At 37.7% G+C, this 20520-nt stretch overlaps 2 protein-coding genes and 1 long non-coding RNA gene across 14 annotated transcripts in view; 1 reads left to right on the plus strand and 2 right to left on the minus strand.

The window, feature by feature from the left end:
- Window positions 1-220, minus strand: part of LOC307202538 (hydroxyacylglutathione hydrolase, mitochondrial) — a 26561-nt gene extending 26341 nt beyond the window's left edge. The window contains exon 1 of the mRNA XM_079952625.1: window positions 135-220. The gene's annotated coding sequence lies outside the window, so the exon portion shown is untranslated. The remainder of the gene's footprint in view (window positions 1-134) is intronic.
- MEIOB (meiosis specific with OB-fold) overlaps window positions 1-20520 on the minus strand; it is a 22079-nt gene that overhangs the window by 1419 nt on the left and 140 nt on the right. For 2 of the 11 annotated variants that reach the window (XM_079952582.1, XM_079952592.1), the window contains exons 2-13: window positions 15924-16007; window positions 11769-11826; window positions 10609-10740; window positions 10057-10129; window positions 8549-8744; window positions 5761-5861; window positions 3798-3850; window positions 3598-3693; window positions 1956-2057; window positions 1106-1259; window positions 529-718; window positions 135-221 (exon numbers count right to left, since the gene is read on the minus strand). In XM_079952582.1, coding sequence (XP_079808708.1) covers window positions 135-221; window positions 529-718; window positions 1106-1259; window positions 1956-2057; window positions 3598-3693; window positions 3798-3850; window positions 5761-5861; window positions 8549-8744; window positions 10057-10129; window positions 10609-10740; window positions 11769-11826; window positions 15924-16007 — 1326 coding nt within the window. Of the gene's footprint in view, window positions 1-134; window positions 222-528; window positions 719-1105; window positions 1260-1955; window positions 2058-3597; window positions 3694-3797; window positions 3851-5760; window positions 5862-8548; window positions 8745-10056; window positions 10130-10608; window positions 10741-11768; window positions 11827-15923; window positions 16008-17482; window positions 17624-18339; window positions 18991-19260; window positions 20485-20520 lie in introns of those variants that run through there. The other 9 variants (XM_079952590.1, XM_079952589.1, XM_079952587.1 and 6 more) reach the window with 9 other exon arrangements.
- The window catches only part of LOC307202566, a 14630-nt gene continuing 13077 nt past the window's right edge, over window positions 18968-20520 (plus strand). The window contains exon 1 of one of the 2 annotated variants that reach the window (XR_013832930.1): window positions 18968-19063. This is a non-coding gene — a long non-coding RNA (uncharacterized lncRNA). Of the gene's footprint in view, window positions 19064-19388; window positions 19499-20520 lie in introns of those variants that run through there. The other variant, XR_013832931.1, reaches the window with a different exon arrangement.

Raw genomic sequence — 20520 nt, forward strand, 5'->3', positions numbered from 1 at the left:
CCTTTTTCAAATCTCAGTTCTTGATTCACTAAAAGAAACTTCATAATGGATTCCTCAGAAGATGTTAATAGGGTGAGGGTTGTCATGGAGAATGGTGCTCATTTAGGTGTGTATTTCCTTATTTCTATACTTACTTTAAAATAAATTTTGCTTCGTTCTAGAAGAAGGTGCCATTTTAGGGCAGTTTTTTGAGCCTCTGTCAGAGTCTGGAACTCCTGGACCTAATGGAGTGACCACAACTTAATTGGTATGAAATGCGCATAAGCATGAATTGAAGCATGAGTCAAAAGGAAGATGAGTGTTTTCAGAAGTGCATACATACAGTAGGTTCACAGCAAAACCAAGCAAGCCTTGAAGGGCCTTGAAAGATCAGTAAATTTATTGCAGCATAACTTTTTGGGGGCTAGAGTCTATTTCATCAGATGCAGTACTGGTGCAATGCATTAAATCTCAGGCTCTCGATACGTGCTAAACACAACCTCAACCATAAACCTGAATAGAAGAGATCTATTTCTAATACATTCTTACCGTGCAGCCTAAAGCTTCTTCAGCCACTGTATCTGAGAGATTGCAAGAATGGAGAGTGCCTGTGTGGTCTGTCAGATCAACTAGTACATCAAAGCTGGCAAAGAGTAGTGAGGCATCTGAGGAGGAGACAAAGCTGCTACAGAAGGAGCATGAGTTTGTTCCTTCATTGACCACATAGTGGCACTTGCTACTGCAGAAAAGAAAAGGGGGCAAGATTTTAAATGAATGAACGTGTGTTTAGTTATTACGCATCTAACATACCTATTCATTATATCTGATGAAATTGTCACATTGTTTTTATATGCTTCTTGTTTAATTATGAGTGTACATTAATAGAATGTATAATATAGAATAGACATGCTATCTTGGCTCAAAGGCAAGAAAGAAGGATGGCTGAAGAGCAAAGAATCTTTGGACATGCAAGTTAGATAAGGTTAGAGTACTTCAGAAAAGGCTTTGATGCTGAGTTAGGAGGAAAAAGTGGTTTGAGGAATAGAGAGATGGAAGTTTTTCAAGCTGATTTGGAATGGGAGTGAGGAGCAGAATAAATGTCCAGGACACTTAATGAGGTGCTTACCATCTGTTTCGTATTATTTTAGTTGTCTCATTATCAATATTCAGCATAGAAATGTAGGCAAAAATAATGCCATAGAAAGGTTCTGATTTTCCCTCATTTTGCAAAGCTTTCATCTTTAATTGCTCCACTGTATAAACATCAACTATTGCCTGTACTAAAGATAACAGGGGGGGAAAGTAAGATTGTCTTTTTAAAAAGGGACTTGATCTGAAGTTTAAAGACAGAAAAAAAATTCCCACTGACTAGTGGACTTTGGACTTCAATAAAATATAGTTTACCATAAGAAAAAAACATTTAAAATCATAATATGCCATTGGACAGAAAAGACTCTGTTATTCATTTGTATTGTAACCAGAGCAGTTAAACTTTAATTAATTTTTATGATTTCCCAGACTGAAGTCCACTCTTTATTCTCTGAGCCATGATCGCTGAACACTTCCCTGTTTATAGCATACTTCCTAGTTAATAGTTCTCAGAATGGCATGCAGCATCAAATGGATTGTACATGAGAACTTTTAACATACATTTGCCTCTGAAGTATGTGGCAATAACTTTGAATACATGCTGTCCTTAAAAAAAAAAAAGTAAGCAAAAAAGTTAGCCTGTGTTCTGAGAACTGTTTGCATTTAGAAGGGTAAATCTAAGCAATATATAGCAGTCTAGATTCAGATACATGAATCTAGAACCATGGAAGGCACCACATTGAGCTGCATGAAATGGAAGTCCATCAGCCTCAGAAAAGCTCATACCAAGAACAAACTTAGTTGGTCTCTAAGGTGCTACTGGACAATTTTTTAATTTAAAAAAATATATTTCTATCAGATTAAAGGACTACTTGGTAAACACTCACCATTTATGGAATCTCTGAAATGATCTCCCATTTCATCATCCAAATCTAACATTTCTGCACTTTCTCTTATAAAGTTGTGTAGATTGATTGCTTCTGGTGTATCTTGAAAAAATATTTTTCAAAGCAGTATTAATAAAGGTAAACTTGCATAATGCCAAAATAGTTTGTGGGAGATTTTTTAGCTAAATGGTTAGCTCCATGTATTTGGTTGATGTCTGCTACAGAAAAGACATTGCTGTAATTCTTTACACACAAGGCATTCGGTCCACTGATGTCAACAGGATTTATGTCTGAATTAACACATATAGGATTGTGTTGATAGAAATGAAACCTATAAGACCACCTTATAGTAAAGCAGGTGGATGATCCATTAATGTATTTTCTTACACATATATTCCACCTTTCTTCTGTCATGGACTCCAGGGTCAGACCCAGACCTGCTTAGCTTCAGCAAGGTGGTGGCCTCATGTGCCTTAAGATCATACATTGAGATACCATCTATCCCAGAATTGTCTAATCTTTCTGGAAGTAGCCCTCCATTGTTATAGGCAGAGGTCTTTCCCAGTCATAATATATTATATCCTTTTTAATAAGGACATGTGGGACTGAAATTTATTTATTTATTTATTAAGTAAGTAAACAAGTTAAGTATACAGTGCAGTTTACAGTATAAAAACACAAATATACATAATAACAAAGGAGAAATACCCCGTCCTAGTTTAAAAGGCCATAGATTGTTTAATTAGGCAAAGGCCTGGGAAAAGAAAATGTTTTTGCCTGGGACCTAAAGATATGTAATGAAGGCACGTATTTTCTATACAAATATTTATATATACATAGAGCATCATCAATGTGTATGGTGCCTTACAGAGGACAAGAGGACAGGGTACTGCTCAGAATACTCGCAATCTACAATTCATCACAGGGAGAGACAAACGGGAGAAGAAGGAAATGGAGGCAGGGGTAAACAGGAACAGAAAATGTTTCTATTAAGTACTTAGTTTACAGCAGGGCATTGGGACTAGGAGTTCTACAAAAAGCTTTATAAAAGATGGGTTTTCAAGGAAAAGGGGGAAGTGGCATCTCATTTTTTTAGGAGGTAGCTCCAAGAGTGAGTGAATGAATGAAGGAGCAAATCTCCAGATGGCTGAGTAGTGTGAGGATAATAATGACATAGAATGGACTAAATATGGGGAATAAAGGAAAATTAAAGAAAGCCAAGGCTTTGTGTCTGTTCAGCACGATGGATTGTAGCATTGTCAATAGATAAGGATCATAGACTGAACACAGGTGAGGTTTTAGGAGGAAATAGAAGTACAGATGGAACTTTTGAAATGTACAAAGAAGAAAAAAGAAAGTACTGATAGATATAGAGCTGGGCACTTAGTAAAACAGGTGGTATTAAACTATTGCTATAAAGAAACTCAATGTTGCAAATGGGCAGGGAATTATTCTGTAGGTTTTAAACAAGTAGAACTGCGTTTAAAGTCCTAAGCCATCATATTTTAATGTTCTAAGCTGCCCTGAATACCAACTTGAGAGAATAAATATATTAAATAAATAGACAAATTTTCAATAAAAGCATTAGGATAATATAAGGCATTCTATGACAATTTAACAAGGTTTTAGAATTATGTCTTACCGGGATTAGTAGTAATGATGGATTTTGAGAGTACAGTTGCAACCATGCAATTTCTAAATTTGTCAAAATTTATTCTTACATCTGATGCAAATATTACTGGGAAGAAAAATATTATTTTTTATTATTTTGTTATTACTGGCAAAGCTTTACACTAGTGATAACCTCAGCAAAAATACTATATATAAAAAACTGAGAAGTACCTGTTTCTCGTGGCATCCAGCTCTGTGCAAGCTGGATAGATTCATTGTCCCAGCTAGAAAAATAGCAGCATTCAATTAATACAAATGTTTATTTGTTTAAAATGTTAATATTTTCAATTTGTGTTGACAGAATATATTGACACTCTTGTATCAGGGCAACTTCCAAATATTAAAATGATACAATAATATAAAAAGTAACAAATGTCAAAGAATCATAGAATTGTAGAGTTGGAAAGTATCCCAAGGATCATCTAGTCCAACGCCCTGCAATGCTGGAATCTCAACTAAAACATATGTGGCAGATGACCATCCAACCTCTGCTTAAAACCCTCCTAGGAAAGAGATTCCACCCCCTCTTGTGGAAGTTTATTCCACTGTCAAACAGCTCTTTCAGAAAGTTCTCTCTGAATTTAATCAGGATCTTCTTTCTTGTAACTTGGATCCATTGGTTCAGGTCCTAGCTGCATTCTGTATTAGTTGTAGTTTCTGAGTCACCTTCAAAGGTAGCCCCATGTAGAGCACATTGCAGTAGCTCATCAGGCCCTGGAGATATGAATTCATTTAAAGTACCTCAGTGTTCCTTACCATCACCTTTTCCCCATCTTAGGTTGCAGTCCCCTACTTGCATTGTTCATTCTGTAATCACCAGGTTGGGCACTGCTTTTCCTTTGGTTTAAGGCGGAATAGGTGCTGAGCAAATTGCTAAACAGATATATCTTACTCTGCCTCTGAAAACAAGCAGTCACAAGCACTAAGGAAGGGAATTGCAGAGCCAGTGTGGAGGTCCTATTTATAAGAGGTTGACACCTGGAGCAGGGAATCCCTTGTTTATGAGGCATATGCTGAACCCAGACTGTATAAGCATAAGAGCACAGGTCAAAACTATACAAAAAGCATCATGGCTGTGACCAAGTGGCTGAGTGACTAAGGGAAAGTGAGCAAAATTATAATACTTGTGGATTCAGATGTCAGTCTTGCATGCAGCAGGATGTCTCATGCATAGCAGCAGTTGCTCTGCACCTAACCAATTTACATTCTCAACTAACATTTCAGTTCTTGAAATGTTAACCTATATTTATGTGTTGAGTGTGCGCAACCAGAATAAAGCTTGTTTCAAAATTCAAATTCAAATCCCCACACATGCAGAAGCTTTCCATTCTTGTCTATGAAAATGTATGTTCCCAGAATGTTCACTAGCTGATGAAGATGAGAGCACCTTCTATGCTCATTGAGCTTTATCTGCATATTGGAACAGCAGGAGCACTTGCACATCACAACTACTAAATTGTGCCTTGTGGCTTCAGAACATGGAAATGTCACTTGGCCCAGACACAAGAAGGACTGTAAAATTAAAAGCTCTTTTTCTATCCAGATTCTTCCCTCTCTGTCTAGGTAATCTGGTTTTTCTAAAAGAGCAGTGGTGTTTATTTAGTTTTCTCTTGAAAGAGAAATCGTAACCAGGGCTCCTCTTACATTCTTAATACAGTATTTGCTACATGTTCTCCCATAAATTTTTTGACGCATTTTTAATGTATAAAAGTCTTGATGATAAGCATTTACGCAAAGGTTAATCTATAGTTGCTATTTGACAATATGTTGCTTTGAAAAGGAATGATCATCAATGGTCTGACTGACTAAATGGCTTCTTTTATTTCCTCATCTCCACATGACCTTTTGTAATTGATTTGCAGCTTTGTTTCACTCTGCCTCTCCTTAGGGGAGAAATTGTCAATAACTCATAGAAATGGGTAATATATTCAAGACCATTCTATTGGACAGCCTTGTATGTTATAGAAGTTAATGGATATTGCTGCCATTAAATGAATGCTTCTGTATCATCAGAGACACCACACAATTAATAAGAAGCTTCAATTAATGATAGCAATATGTACTTACGTTCAGTGTAGCCTCTTATTTTTGTATTAATGGGTATAGTTCGATTGTGATTTAGAATACACCTTACCATATCATTGCAAAGGAAGACTCGGTTTCATCATACAGCCTTACTTCACATCTGTGACCCTTTCGTCTGTCCGAAGTGGTGAAGTACTTTGGTTCTCCAACCTTTGTAAAGTGCACAACAAATGATTTGCAATATTCATCTTGCGCACACACCAACCTTGTCAAAAGCAATAGTGTATCCCCATATTTATGTCTATGCTATCCACACCAGTGAAGTCTGGTCTATTAGCCTGCCTCACTCTGCCCTTAGCCAGCTGCCACCTGACTCCCTTTGTGGTGTTATAGATTGGGGGGACCCCCCAAACCCTAGAAATTAATAAATGGTAGAATTTTGGTTTTTGGAGTATTGAAGGGAAGAACTGGAGGCCAGTGGAAAAGTACAGGCTAAGCTTTCTTCCAAGCCAGTGCCTCACCTGGGATAGAGAAATTAACATGACAAAGATGTTGGTGGTCCATTCTAAGAGGAATCTTTGGCCTGAGTAGTCAGATTGCCAGGGTAGCTAGGTGTGGGGTGACAGGAAAAGAGTGTTTTTAGCAAGGTGTGCTGGGAAAAGGAAGGGAGAAAAAAGACTGAGATGCATTTTGGGCAGGTTGGCTAGGAGAAATACTTTTGCCTCCAGTGCTATACTGCTATGGGGAACAACCCCCTCTTGAAATGACCTTGCTGTAAAATATGGATTCCCTTCATGCAGAGTGAATGTGTAAATATGTTGATAAACCATATTTCTTAAAGGTACAACAGTATCCACCATGTCTTCAATTCTCCAAAGGAGCCCAGGGTGAATGCCTCAAACCCCCTGTAATCTTGCTACCGCTCGGCAGAGAGGTGGTGCCCAGCTTTTGTAATTGCACTTACAACAGGTCCAGGGGGGAGGGAACATTGGCTGCCAGCTTCTTCCCCCTTAGTATCATTATTGCTCTTGTAGGGAGGAAGGAGGGGACAAAACTACAATGCGTTGGGTTTGCCTGCCACTGGCCCTGGTTTTGCCTACTCTTAGCCTCCCTGGCTTCTGCCCCAGCAGTCACAATGGGTAGCTTCCACCACTGGTCCGCACTACAAACACTTCAGCAGGGCTGGCTGCAATTAAAGTCTCTCAGTGTGCATGTGCACCTCATTCTTCACAGAAAAATGAATCCAATGAAGGACTTGCAAAATGGTAGGGCATTGCTGAAGGAGAGTAAGCAGCTCTGCTCCAGTTTATTGAATTTTTACATTCAAAAGACTACATGAGTACTCTTGCAATAGAGTAGAAAAGCATTTACCATAGCAACTTTCTAAGGGCAGAACTGCACACTGTAAGGAGACATATAGATTACCAAACCCCATGTTTTCCTCTGAGGCACTTATAGGGGAGATAACAGTGGGTAAGAGTGGGTACTTATGCCTCCCTTTGCTTGCTGATTCTTCCCTATTAATGTTATTCATTCCTTATTGCCTGCCCTCTTCCAACTGGGTCTCCAAAATAAAAAGTAAGCCCAACTGAATTCTTGAAAATCAGCTGGAAAAAATGATATTTGCAGGAGATAATCACTAACTGGTGGCGAACATAAGGCTGGAGACTTGCAGATACCCCCCACTCTGGTAAACATATGAAGCTGCCTTATACTAACTCAGGTGAGACCTGTGGACCATATAGTCCAGTATTGTGTATTCTGAGTAGCAATTACTGTTCAAGTTCTTGGGCAGAGAGAGGTATTTCTCATCACTTGTAGACTCAGCTTTTTTTTTTAACTGAAGATGCCAGAAACTTGTATAGACTCGTGTGATTTGTGATACCAAGTAAGTAGCGCAGTTTGATAGATTTGGATGGCATTTGCACACAGCAATCACCATGGCATTTAGCATGGTATTGTATAGGTCCTGCTAATTGCAATGGGGCCTGTGCAAGAGAACTTCTTAATGGATTGTGCCCTCGTTGAATGGAGTATGTAAGAAAGAAAAGTGTTTCATGTTCTTAATGCTAATATGACAGCAATGTTTAACCGCCACTGTTGGAGGCAGCATATTCCTATTCAGTGGCAAAAGTGCTGTTGTGCCGATGTTATGCTTGTGGGCTTCCCTTAAGTCAGAGGTCAGCAAACTCTTTCAGCAGGGGGCCGGTCCATTGTCCCTCAGACCTTGTGGTGTGCCAGACTATATTTTGGAAAGGAAAAAAAGAAACGAATTCCTATGACCCACAAATAACACAGAGATGCATTTTAAATAAAAGGACACATTTTACTCATATAAAAACACGCTGATTCCAGGACTGTCTGCGGGCTGGATTTAGAAGGCAATTGGGCTAGATGAGGCCCCCTAGCCTTAGTTTGCCTACCCATGCGTTAAGTATTTGGTTGGCTACTATGAGAACTGGATGCTGGGCTAGATTGGCCTGTGCGCTGATTCAGCAGGGCTCTTCCTACTTTCTTAAGAGGACAAAGATGAAGGGTCAGTGAGACATGTGCTAAATCAATAAACCAATTTAGCATTCATGCTTAATCTTATAGTTAAAAACTAATCTGTGGGTGAATGTCAAAAGACTTTAAATAAACTTCCTTATATTGTGCTGCTTCAGGGTGCCAGCCTAGGGACATGAAGGCTTTGTAAAATGTGCTGTTTATGAATTTTTTCATTAATATCACTTGCAAACCTTCCTTGGCATTAAATCAAGCCAACTGGCTGCTGACCAAGACAAAAGGAGACAACTCCAATCAGAGATGGTCCAATAAATCCTTAACTATACATAAATTAATTTGACCACCGGGCTACAGTAGAAGCTCTCCAATATGTTAAAGTTTTTCTGACTTACCGACTTGACAGCTGCAAGAATATTAATGATTCTTCCTTCCAGGCTCTGTCCATTGGCTGCAATGTCTGCCAGAGAGTAAAAATCTTGAGGGTTCTTCACAGGTAGATTCAACAGGGACAGTAGTTTGGTGTCAACTTCATAGTGGGGACAGATTTTAACCACGGAATGATTCTCACTGAGGAGCAGTTTGTAGCAGCTGACATGCACAACACAAACAATACTTTACTCATCACTACTAAAGGCTTTTCCCTATATTATGAACTCTTAATTGTTATGGGTTATTGTAATACTGGTGTTATACTGATGTTGTGAAAAGCACATTACAATTGATACCAGAGAATAGTGGCTTCTTTGTACAAACAGAAGTCAAGTCATTGGCAGGCAGAGTTGACACTGACACCGCTTCATGGGGGGGGGGGGAATGGATGATTAACCTACTCTAAGCTCTGGAAGCAGATAGTTCTGCATATTTTAGTGTTGCAATAAGAAATACTTTTGACATTGCAATTCAGCTATCTGCTGTGAGTAACTGAAGGTACTTTAAGAGCCGTTAACACCTAAGGGTGCTCAAAACAAGACTTGAAAAAAGCTGTAATTCAGCAAATACAGGACCAGTGTGATGTAATTGATAGAGTCCCTATACAAATAGCCATGGGCCAACCTTAGGCCACTCACTATCTCTCCATCTCACAGAGTTGGTGTGAGTACAACTGCTGCAAAACCACTGCAAAACTTTGGCACCAGTTCAAAGTGATTCAGACAATTTTGGATTTTGGGGTATGAACCCCAGTTTGATGTATCAATTACTCAGTTTGTGAGGCACTGCAAAATGCAGGGGTTTTGCAGTTTTCTACCCAATATAATTACATTGAATGGAGTCAAATAATACCTAGTATATGTCGACTGAGGACTCCTCCACACTTCCTTTTGTGCTGCATCCATGCTTTAAAGCTCTGTGCGTGCTTTTTTGCCCTGCACTTTCCCCGTGAAACCCTGCTTTTTACTGCTGAATCAGAACAAATGGCAATCTATGAAGACACAAACTGATATTTGTTTTGATTAAGCATTAAAGAGCAGGTTTTCTCAGGGAAAGTGCCAAGGCAAAAAAAAAAAAAGGGGGGGGGGAGGGGGGCTCAGACACAGCACTTTAAATTGTGGACCTGTTGCTAGAAAGCACAGGGCAAAAGGTAAGTGTGGATGAGCCCTGAGTTTAAGATTCATTTCTATGCTGCAGTACAGGGTATTACAATAGTTTCAGTGTTAAGAGATGTTAGAATTGCCATATTTCAAAAAGTGAAAATCTGGACACAATGTGTAATTGATAACTGTTTGGTGTTGATTGGCTGTCAGGTCATTTTGTAGCATTAGTGGAGGACACTAACTAAACCCTTGCCAGACAGCTATATAATTTTTTCAAGAGTAACATCTGTATCATCTGGTGTCAAGAATCTGAATATGCCACTTGTTTTCGTCTTATTTAGGGTATAAGATTCTGACTTTACAGTTACCTAGGAGTTGTAGCGTTGAATTTTTCTTCCTTTTCAGCCTCTTTTGTCTGAACTAAAGGATTTTCAATTATGACTATAAAAGGGGAAACAGTGGAAAGCCACATAAGTATGGATTTAAATGACCGCTTACAAGTTCATTCAGCAAGACACTGGCAATCCAGTTCTAATAATTTTCAGTCAGCTTTACTCCTGGGTACCTGCATACAATTTCAGCCTTAACTGCTTAAATCTGGCTGGATTATTATTATTATTAAATTTATGGACCGTTTTTAGAAGACTGAAACAGTAAAAGCTTAGCATCTGAGAGGGAATCTGGGAGATTACTTTTTCAGTCCATGTCTCTTGATGACAGCTTTATTATACTGAATCTTGTTGGTTCTTTTTAGTTTACTTTCCCCCCTCTCACTCAATCTAACTAAAAAATTTGGTTCCAATTAAATAGTCCACAACTCTTTGAAGGATAACACACTAGGACCACAACACATTATACTGATTTAAAGAGGAGGGAAACATACTGAAATTGAAATATGTTCGGAATAAACTCCAGCTCACCACAGTCACCAACTCTAAAGCTTTCTGAAAGTGATTTAATATAGTCCTCTCTTCCCCAAGAATGTACATTTATGAAATAAGATGGCGAATCGCGGACAGTGAAGCTAAAAGTGTACCTTTCTGATCCAATATCTGCAGTGACAAGAAACAGAGACAGTTTTAGAATCCAGTTAAAAGTTTTAATTCCGTGTAAGTCACATGAAAATATTGTGTACTTATTGTTACATTCTGCCCAGTGTTAAGTTATGGCAGAAAACAGCCCACCTCAATCAAATTGACTTCAGAACTGTCATCTGTCTCAGACACCTATTGGTTGTGGAGGCTGTCATCACCATAGTATCAGCCACCATTTCCCCTTATGATGTGCATATGGGATATGATAAAGAAATATGGAGGTCAGTGCTGGGGTGCCAGCAGCAGCAGCAGGAGCAAAGAAATGATGATAAGAGAGGAAGAGGAGTGGCTGTAAAAGCTTGACAAGCTGGATTTGGACAAAGGATCACTTAATGAGAAACAGGTATAAAGCAGGTGAGGGGAGCTTTGGGCCATACAGCTGTTGCTGAACTACAACTCTCATCTACCCCAGCAAATGGTCAGTGGCTGGGAAAGAGTTGTAGTTCAGCAACATCTGTAGGGCCAAAAGTTCCCTACAACTAGTATAAAGCAAAGGAGAACAATCTCATTAACTACCACTAGAGGTCACTCCTTTTTTAATTAAAATATTATATTTTCATGAATGGGAGAAAAATGGTGCCATGGCTGGTTCAATTGCAGTTTAGGCAGAGACTAGCAGTGCAAGTGCCTCATTGTTTTGGCAAAAACTTTGCATGGAATGAAATATTCCGCTATCATCAGATATCGTCAGATGCTTACAAAATAGTGGGAAATTCAGTGCTATGTTAACTAACCCTAGCAGATGCAGGTGCCCTTAAAAATGTTAAGCCAGGTTTCAGCAAGGGATCAGCAAGTTGATGAGATGCTTATTTCAATTAACATGTTGTTACTCTCTCTTAGAGCTTTGTTAATCTACACTTTAATTTCAATATAGTTTTTGCATAAAATATCCCCACCAGTTGATGCACATGCTTTTTGGTTAGAAAAACCATGGATTGAAGATAGAGCCAGAAAAAAAGAGAAATTGTGGCTTAAAAGAACTTTACTTTTTCTGTCTGGAAAGCCTTTGGCATCTGTTTTCCCAATCACCATACCAATTATACTCTGGGGGAAAAAAGAGATTACAGAATATATACATCAAATACAGATGTACAGGATGTATTTGATTTCACAGACTTTCTTGTCCTTCAGTAATAAAAAGCATATTTAACTGTTTCTATTTTAATGCACTTATTCTACAGAAGCATCAATAAATTAACAACCTAAGTGATTTTCTCAATATATTAAAAGATGAAGACTGGGAAATAATACAAAGACCCCACATCTCTCAGTCTCTGTAAGGAAAATGTTTACCTGAAAACATATACTTTTTTGTCACTTACACAGGCAGTGAGCAGCTTATGCACACTGCGGAATAGGCTAAGGGCATGTCAAAGTCAAACCAATTAGGGTACAAGTTCCTGAGTCGTTTAAATCATAGAATTATAGAGTTGGAAGGGGCCCCAAGGGTCATCTAGTACAACCCCCTGCAATGCAGGAATCTCAACTAAAGTATCCATGACAGATGGAGGCCATGTGATTTCCCATGTCTGCACAGTGGCATAAAAGGAGCATTTCAATTTTTCTTCACTATTAAAGAAACTCCTATTTTTTACTATACCATCATGAACTCTCAGCAGGGTAGCTAGCTGCATGTTACATACAGTCATTTTTGCTAAGCTAAACAACAGTCATTTTTGCTAAGCTAAATCAACTCCCCAAGATGGCAGTTGTGAACAGTGACACAGAAGGTAGGGGTTCCATAAACTTTCCCTTTCTACCACTTCTCCACATGAATTTTCCCTTTCTCAGAAACTGCTATGCTTTTTAAAAACGTAGGTGCGTGGGGAAGCAGTAAATGAATTTGGGTATGTTGTGCATTAAGCCCTTAAAATATGCATTTATTTAGACTTTTAGAGGAAATACCTATGCTTAAAGGCAACAACTACCACCAAACAAAGATTCTTTTGCAGATTTGTATCAGTAGTGTTGAAACAATAACACTGTAATGTTTAGTGAACTGGCTGGCTTAGTTTAAAAAAACCCCAAAGATAAGAAGTCATATCCTAAAAGGACTCCAAACATTAGGTCTCTTAGCTTTACCCCCCACCCCACCCCCAAACCAGCACACCACATTACATTCTTGAATTGGGTTTCGGGAAAACAGAATGAACAAAACACCTGTTGAAAAATAGGCTTGCAGATTTCTATGTGCCTTTCAGTCACTAGATGGGGCAAGAAAACTATTCCAGCATTTATCTGGATAAGTTCACTCAGGGTATGTTTGCAATGAAATATAATTCCCTCAGGTCTTTGAAAGCTTTCTTAACGTGCATTCTATTAATTCGCATTCAAAATGTTTCATTTCCTAACTCACAGTAATTTAATTAAATGGCAGAATATCTTGTGTATAATTCTGCTGATAATAGAGAGCTGGTTCTTGGAATCCCAAATATGTTCTAAGACTCTGCTTACAATAGTATTTATTTCAAAGTCTTCTTAAAATTTATATTTACAACATTATTTGACTCTTTTAACAAAGTGAAATTCCATAATTCCAAATTAAAAGCTTGAGAAATATTCCTAAACCTCTTTTAGATATCCTTAATTCTGAGATATTTTAGTCATACCATTTAACCAATCAAAAGGAGAAAATAAACTTCTGTGTCCATTTGCCAGGATTTTCTGCTGACACTTTCCAAACTCGTTATTTTTACTCGTTTATTTTATTTTATATCTTCATCTTACTTCATTTTGACCTTTGGCATTCACATAACTTAAAACAGTAACATAGTGCTTCAGTTATATATAATATTATTTGAAATAATGTTGTAGAATTGATTTTATCAGAGCTAGTTATTTTATAAATAATAATAATAATGATAATAATTTTATTATTTATACCCCACCCATCTGGCTGGGTTTCTCTAGCAGAATATAAAAACATAATAAAACGTCAAATGTTTAAAACTTCCTGATTCACATGTATAAAGTCACACACTATAAAGTCTACTACTAGCTTCCTTCAATATGAATTACTTAATGTCTGACATTAAATAAACCATATTTCTTTTCCAGATTGAAAGCATTATTTGTTTATCAAATAAAACTACAATTAAATTCTTGCTTGGTACATACATTGATACTCTCAATGCTGTACATTAAATAAAATCTTTTGGCCAAATACATTCACCCCACAAGAGAATATTTCATGTGCTTTCAATTCAGTGCCAAAGAAACATCCCTTGAAGAAATCTATGGCCTTGTAATACATTCTTTAACTTTTGATAGGAGGAAATTACTACTCTTATTTTATGTTAAAATCAACAAAGAGTTCACAATACGGTAGTATGTGTGCCATTTGTGTTAGGATGAACAGTAAAGTCCTGGGAGATACAAATATATTTCTCTTGCCCCTGTCAGGACTTTAAGTAAGCCATCTGAGTTTCAGGCCCCAAACACTCTGTTGTTGGTCCCTAAAATACTTAATAATCCTTAGGCTGCAATCCTACACACATTTCCTTGAGAGAGTAATCCAGATTGAATGTAATGAGACTAACATGACAATCCTAAATATGTCAACTCAGAAGTAAGCCTCATTTAGTTTAGTGAGGCTTACTTCTCCCAGATTAGCATGTTTACGACTGCAGACTAAATGTCTTGTTCTGAGGTTTAGGACCCGCACAAGTACAGCCATCTGCAAAATAATACTTCTTTTTACTATATCAAAAATGAATGAGAGAAGAGTATAAATATAAAACAATAAAGCTATATACGGTATACATTTTCAATGTGTTGTACGTAGTTGCCACCCATATTCTGTATGCAACATTTTTTAGTTTTGCTAAGTCATGCTAAACCTCCACAATGCAAACACTGAAATATGGGATCCAGTGCCATTGTCTCAGCATCATTACTGTACCAGGTGAAGATAGCACCTTATCCCAGGAATGGGAAACCTGTGGCACTCCAAATATTGTTATACTATGGCTCCTAACATCAATTTCCATTAGCTGCACTGTCTGGGGCTGATGGGAACTGGAATCCAACAACTTCTGAAGGGCTACAGGTTCCCCATTCCTGCCTTATCCCTTTGATCTGGTCCTGTGAGTTGATTCTGCTATGTGAATTGGGCAGCTAGAGATGTTGGTACAAATGTACCAGTGCTCAGCAACTCCTGCATGATGCAGCTGTGCCATGCCAGGGGCTTTGAAGGAGGGTGTGGACTTGAACTGATGTGGAACACAAGGCCATTGGCAACGCTTGTAATGTAACAGCTATCAGCATGTGAGTGCACACACGCAGCACAAGAGATACTACAGCTTACTAATCACAAATAGGAGAAAGCAGCATAGCTTTAGCTACTTTAACGGTTGCAGTATAGAACCAGGCTGAAGATCTTTGGATGTAACGGGCAGTTTGGATATTCAACCTTCATTTTTAATATGGAATCCAGATTATGAGCAGGTTCACCTGTCAATGATCATAATGAGTTCTAGGAAGTTATAATGCAGAAGTTATAGGGGCAAAATGCCTTGGGGCTCAACTCTGAGCAGATCTGATTGAAAGGTGCAATGTGTGCTTGTTGAGGTCAGAGTACACGGAGATATGCACATACACCAGTATCCATACAAATCCTTGCTCTCTCTGGAACACTGACATGCATTTAATAGTTAAGAAACAACAGACAGAGATGGAAATTTTTGCCTCAATTATCATTTTTTTCAAATGCTCAAGGGAAGTCAAGGGAAGCTGTGCATGAATGGGACTATCCATGTGAGTAACGCTCACAGCTTCCAATCTGGTGTCCATAGTCCAAAAGAATACATTTCCAATGTATTGTGATACTATAATGCAGACTCTGTAGAAATTATCAACACAACATCTATTTAAAGAAAATACAAAGAAGTCTCTGATACTTCAGTCAATGAACTGTCCAGTCAACATCAATAGTTGTGGCATCCACACTCTGTGGTCAACAGAAGTATCAGTTTTCACTTTCTGAGGGTACACAAAGAGAAGCTAACATACTTTGTGCCTAATAATTATGCCAATGCTGTGAGTATATAAAGACAAACCAATTACATAATTTTGCAGTAATATAATATAGTGATATACAGTTTCACTGGAGAACAAAAAAGACTTATGTCACCAAGACCTACAGGACGAGCAAGATTTGGATGCACATCTGAAATGGCTACAAAATTTTGTGTTGGAACCGAGTAGGCCATTCTTTTTATCTGAAACTACAGAAAAGTATGTTAGAGCTTTTAAAGAGAGCAAAATCAAAACAAATCACTTAGAGTATTCTGCAGAGAAGCCATTTTCTTTAAAAAGCTAATTTGATATACAGCACCTGCTTTCTGGATGACTTCTTTGCTGCAATGGCCAAACATAGATAACAAAACTGTTTCAACTTGTCAAAAACACTTATGTTCTTTTATTGGATCAGATGATTAAAAAAAATTACATTTTTAAATTTAATTTCACTTTTTAAAATGTAACCCTTTCAGATCATGTTGGCACTTTTGCATGCTTGAAATTGGCTCATGATAGACATGATATGTGTGTGGCAGTTTCTGAACAGATTTCAAGATGTGCAAAAGTAGTAAATACAGAACAGTAATAACCTATATGGATTTCACATGACTACTTTGATGCTTTTTATCTGTGGATATTCTTGGTGGATACTATCCCATGAGGGAAGAGCATTGCATCAGCTTTGGCCCCTACGTCATTTTTCTATCCATCAGCTCTCATCTTGCCCTATTGTTCAATTTTGTGTAAAACAATCCAGCTTCTGTTGTGCATGGACTATTGGACTTGAGATTAGCAAAGTCTGGGGACAAATCTTCAGTTATAGCATCAAGCTAAATGAGTAAACCACAGTCTCTTACCAACCTAGTCAACTTTTAAATGTTAAATGAAAACAAGATAAAGACACCCACTGTCCACAGTTCTGAACTCTCAGGAGGTAGGATGGGGCAAAAATTATATAAATTATATATATTAAAGAAACTATCTGCTTCTGCTGCTTTTTTTTTTTTTTAAAAAAAAATCAAATTCCATTTCAAGAAAAGTTAAAATTACCACAGCAAGAAGCTGTGCCCAATATCCAAAGAACTTTGCAATTGGTTCCATGTGCCTGAAGAATTTATGTTTCTCAAAGAGAAAGACTCAAAAGCCCCCCTCCCCAAATGCACTCTAGCCCAAGCCTCTGGACTAGCCTACAGCAGCTCTTTGAATTTATTACAAACTTAGACATTTTGAAACAGTTGACATTCTGTTGACATTCTATATTTCTAATTCAGACAGTGCGCAGACACTGTACAGGGAATTTTGGGGGAAGGCATTTGTCCACCACCACCCTATCACTAGCACCACCCACTCAGCCTATTCCTTTATGTTTATTCTCCTGGCATTCAGTATTTCTAAAAAGATAAAAAGGATTAAGGAACTACTGATGGCAGCAGCAAGATTTTTTTTTTCCAAAAAAATGAACAGCAGAAACCAATAAAAACAGTAAAAGGGTTTTTAGGAGTTAACAAAAGCTGAATTCTAAAAATTGTCTGCCATAAGTCTGCAGCACCAAGAAGCCAAAAAGTGTTGTGGTTCCTTAGTGACTTTCTGGTATATTGTAAAACATTCATTTTAAAACCCAGATTGTAAAGTAAAAATGACTTTTTGTGGGATGTTCAAAACTTCCAAGCCTCACACATACTGGCATCAAAAAGGAGTCACAATCAGTACACTGACAGTGTGCCTAAAAGCCCTTTGTAATGTCAGTTCTCAAAGCTGTTTTCCTTGGACTGTACTCATATTCACTGACAGATATCAGAGTTGTGTTTTGTTGGGCTTTCTTTTTTACTTTTCATCCATCAGGCCATCTCTGGCATATCTTAGATAAGTGAAAATAAATGAATGCTGTCTGGAGATAATACATAACAAACAGAACTGTGGTTATTTCACAACGTTTGATTATTATTATTTTTTAAACATGGATAAAGTGTATCCAGCTAATATATTCTGAAAGTCTTCCCTTTTAACTTCTAGTTATTTTTTCCTATAGATCCTTCGAAAGTTAAGGTGCCCTATTTCCATATTTAAAAATTCTAACTTGGAAAGAAACAGAAACTTCCAGCTGTCTTAGGCAGCAAGATGCAGCCCAATTATGCCTCCTAGGCAACTATCAATAGTATATTCTTCCCGCAAATACAGTGTTAAATAATTCATTGCCCATTGAAAATGGATTAGTGGGCTTTTTTTTTTTAATGACTGAATCAGATTACCTCAAAGAGGCATTTAAAAGACAAAGTTTTTAAAATATGTAAAGTGTTACTGGTGGATACATCTGAATTGTAATATTAAATAGTGTGGAATCACCAAAGGAGGGTTAAGCATCTTCTGCATCTCAAGCTGGATATAATGAGATTTAAAAAGAGTCGTAGGTATGAAGCTGCTTGTTGCCAGCACTGCCAAGATAATAAGCCAAACTGTGACACCAAAATCAACAAGAACTCAAGAGTATATCTTAATGGGGGGTTCAGTATTTCCCCTCAGCATGCTGTATTACTCAACTGCAAAAGCTGTTTCTCTGTTAGAAGTTCACTAGCCTTCAGAAAACTGCAATTACCAGGATACTGTGCATGAAAGTGTGGCAATTAAATCAGTTTAAATTGAAAGTACGGATATTGTCTTATCTTGCCAACCTAAATCAGTAAATGGCCATTGTGCCCTGCAAGGAACTCTGGGAATTGTGAGGGCATTAAGAATGGTTACACATATGGTTAGACATAAAACTGCACCCCAATACGCCCTATTTAATTGAGCGGAATAACTGCCAGTAGAGTATGTTGCAACTGCTTTTAACTGAAAACAGAAATCTATTCATAGATCCTTTTTCAGTAAGCACTAAGACAAATGGGGGATGTAAAAGGGATGGACTAAAGAAGTCATGACTTTGCTGGCCAATTTTGTGAGGGCCAGTTTAATGGAGGAAGAAGTAAGGTGCCATATTCTGAAGAGCAAAAAAAGGACACATTTGTTGACTTCTACTTTTAATTATGGATCGCTATACAGTAACGACTTTCATTTTACATACCCATGAAAAAGAGGACGTGTCCTGGAAAAAGAGGACATATGGCAATCCTAGAAGGAATGGAACCCCCCCTTCCCAAATACAGAGTACAGTATAGTTAAGAAAAGATGGAAATGGGGATGCTACATTGTAAAGACAGTTTACAGTACAATCCTACAGTCTACTTGAAAGTAATTTAACTCAATGAGGCTTACTTCCCAATGGGTGGGTATAGAATTTTTCAGCCAAAATGTGGATTGGGCATTTCTTAACACTGTTTTCACCCTGTATTATATTCACACAGTGAGATTTGCTGAAGGGCTGTTCACCTCATCAATGATTGCTAGATGAAGTAGGCATGCTAATCAGGGGAAACTAGGATATTATTATTATTTCTACTACTACATTATAATTGTTTGTACCTTGAGCAAAAAAAGCTCAGTGGGAAGAGAGATTCTCTGGATTATTCCAGATTATTAAATATGGAGTGGGCCAAAACGAGGGCCAAAACTAGGGTAGAGCAAGCAAGAAGTCACTGTGTCTGAGGAAGAAAATATTGTTTGAGCTTATGATGAGAGATTAAAATTGTCATTTTTGCTGAGAAAATGAAAAGTATATGAAAAAGGGTATATGAGAACAACAGCTACCTATCCAACACAGGTAGGTTTAAGTAATGAACCTTGATCTCTGTGTACCAAGACTGACAGAATGGAGACTCCTGAGGTAAATCCTTCACAGAAATAGAATTATGAGGTACTAATCACAGATGCCCATTTCAAGTGTCTGTGAGGAGAGGCAGTCAAGAGTCACAGCACCATTCAGAGCTTGACCTTGGATATATTTAAGATTAAATGAAAAAGGTGGAGGCTAAATTTGTATACCCCAAGTGTATTTGTGAATTTATTTATTTACATCATTTTTTTGCTGCCTCAGAATTTACATAAAGGTGTTAAGATACTATTTGTATGCCACCTTTCCATTGTTAAAGCCATACTCAAGGCAACTGACAACATGAAAATATTTACATAATTACAAATACAATAAAACTAAACAATAAATAAAACGCATCAAAAAGAACACAACCAAATTGAATAATGTGCACATAAAACAAAAGATCCAAAAATAAATATACAAAAAATATCAATAGCAGCAACAAAATCCCCCAACAAATCCCCGGTCCAAGAGATCCGTAGCAATTCTGATGGGTCTACTCTTGAGTAGCACTAGCACTGACTACAGCTGTGTATGTGTATTTGTCTTAATACTGTATTCTGTTAACAACCAAGGGCATTTGTGATTCTGAGGTAACAATAATCACAAGAGGTCTGAAAAAAAACAGAAAGGGGGAAACTACGTACATACCCCTGACCTCTTCAGAGAGAGAAAAAAGTGTATGTTTCGCTCAGAAGTTTACATTAGGGGACAGGGCATGTGCTATTTTTATTAGCCTTTCATGTGTTTCAGTTTGTACAGTTTTATTGTTAAATCGCTGCAGGATGTTTTATAGGAAACAATTCATAAATGAAAAAATAATAATACACTCTAGACTTTGTTCTTTCTTCCTTTCTTTTTGGCAGACAATGGGGCTTATATGTATGTTTTGAATAAACAACACTCTTTCCTCATGCAAAGTGTATATATAAAGGAGGTGCTCTCCTTCACTGCCTCTCTCTGCAATCGTG

This window comes from Podarcis cretensis, assembly GCF_951804945.1.
Source record: "Podarcis cretensis genome assembly, chromosome: 14".
In the NCBI taxonomy this organism is placed as follows: Eukaryota; Metazoa; Chordata; class Lepidosauria; order Squamata; family Lacertidae; genus Podarcis; species Podarcis cretensis.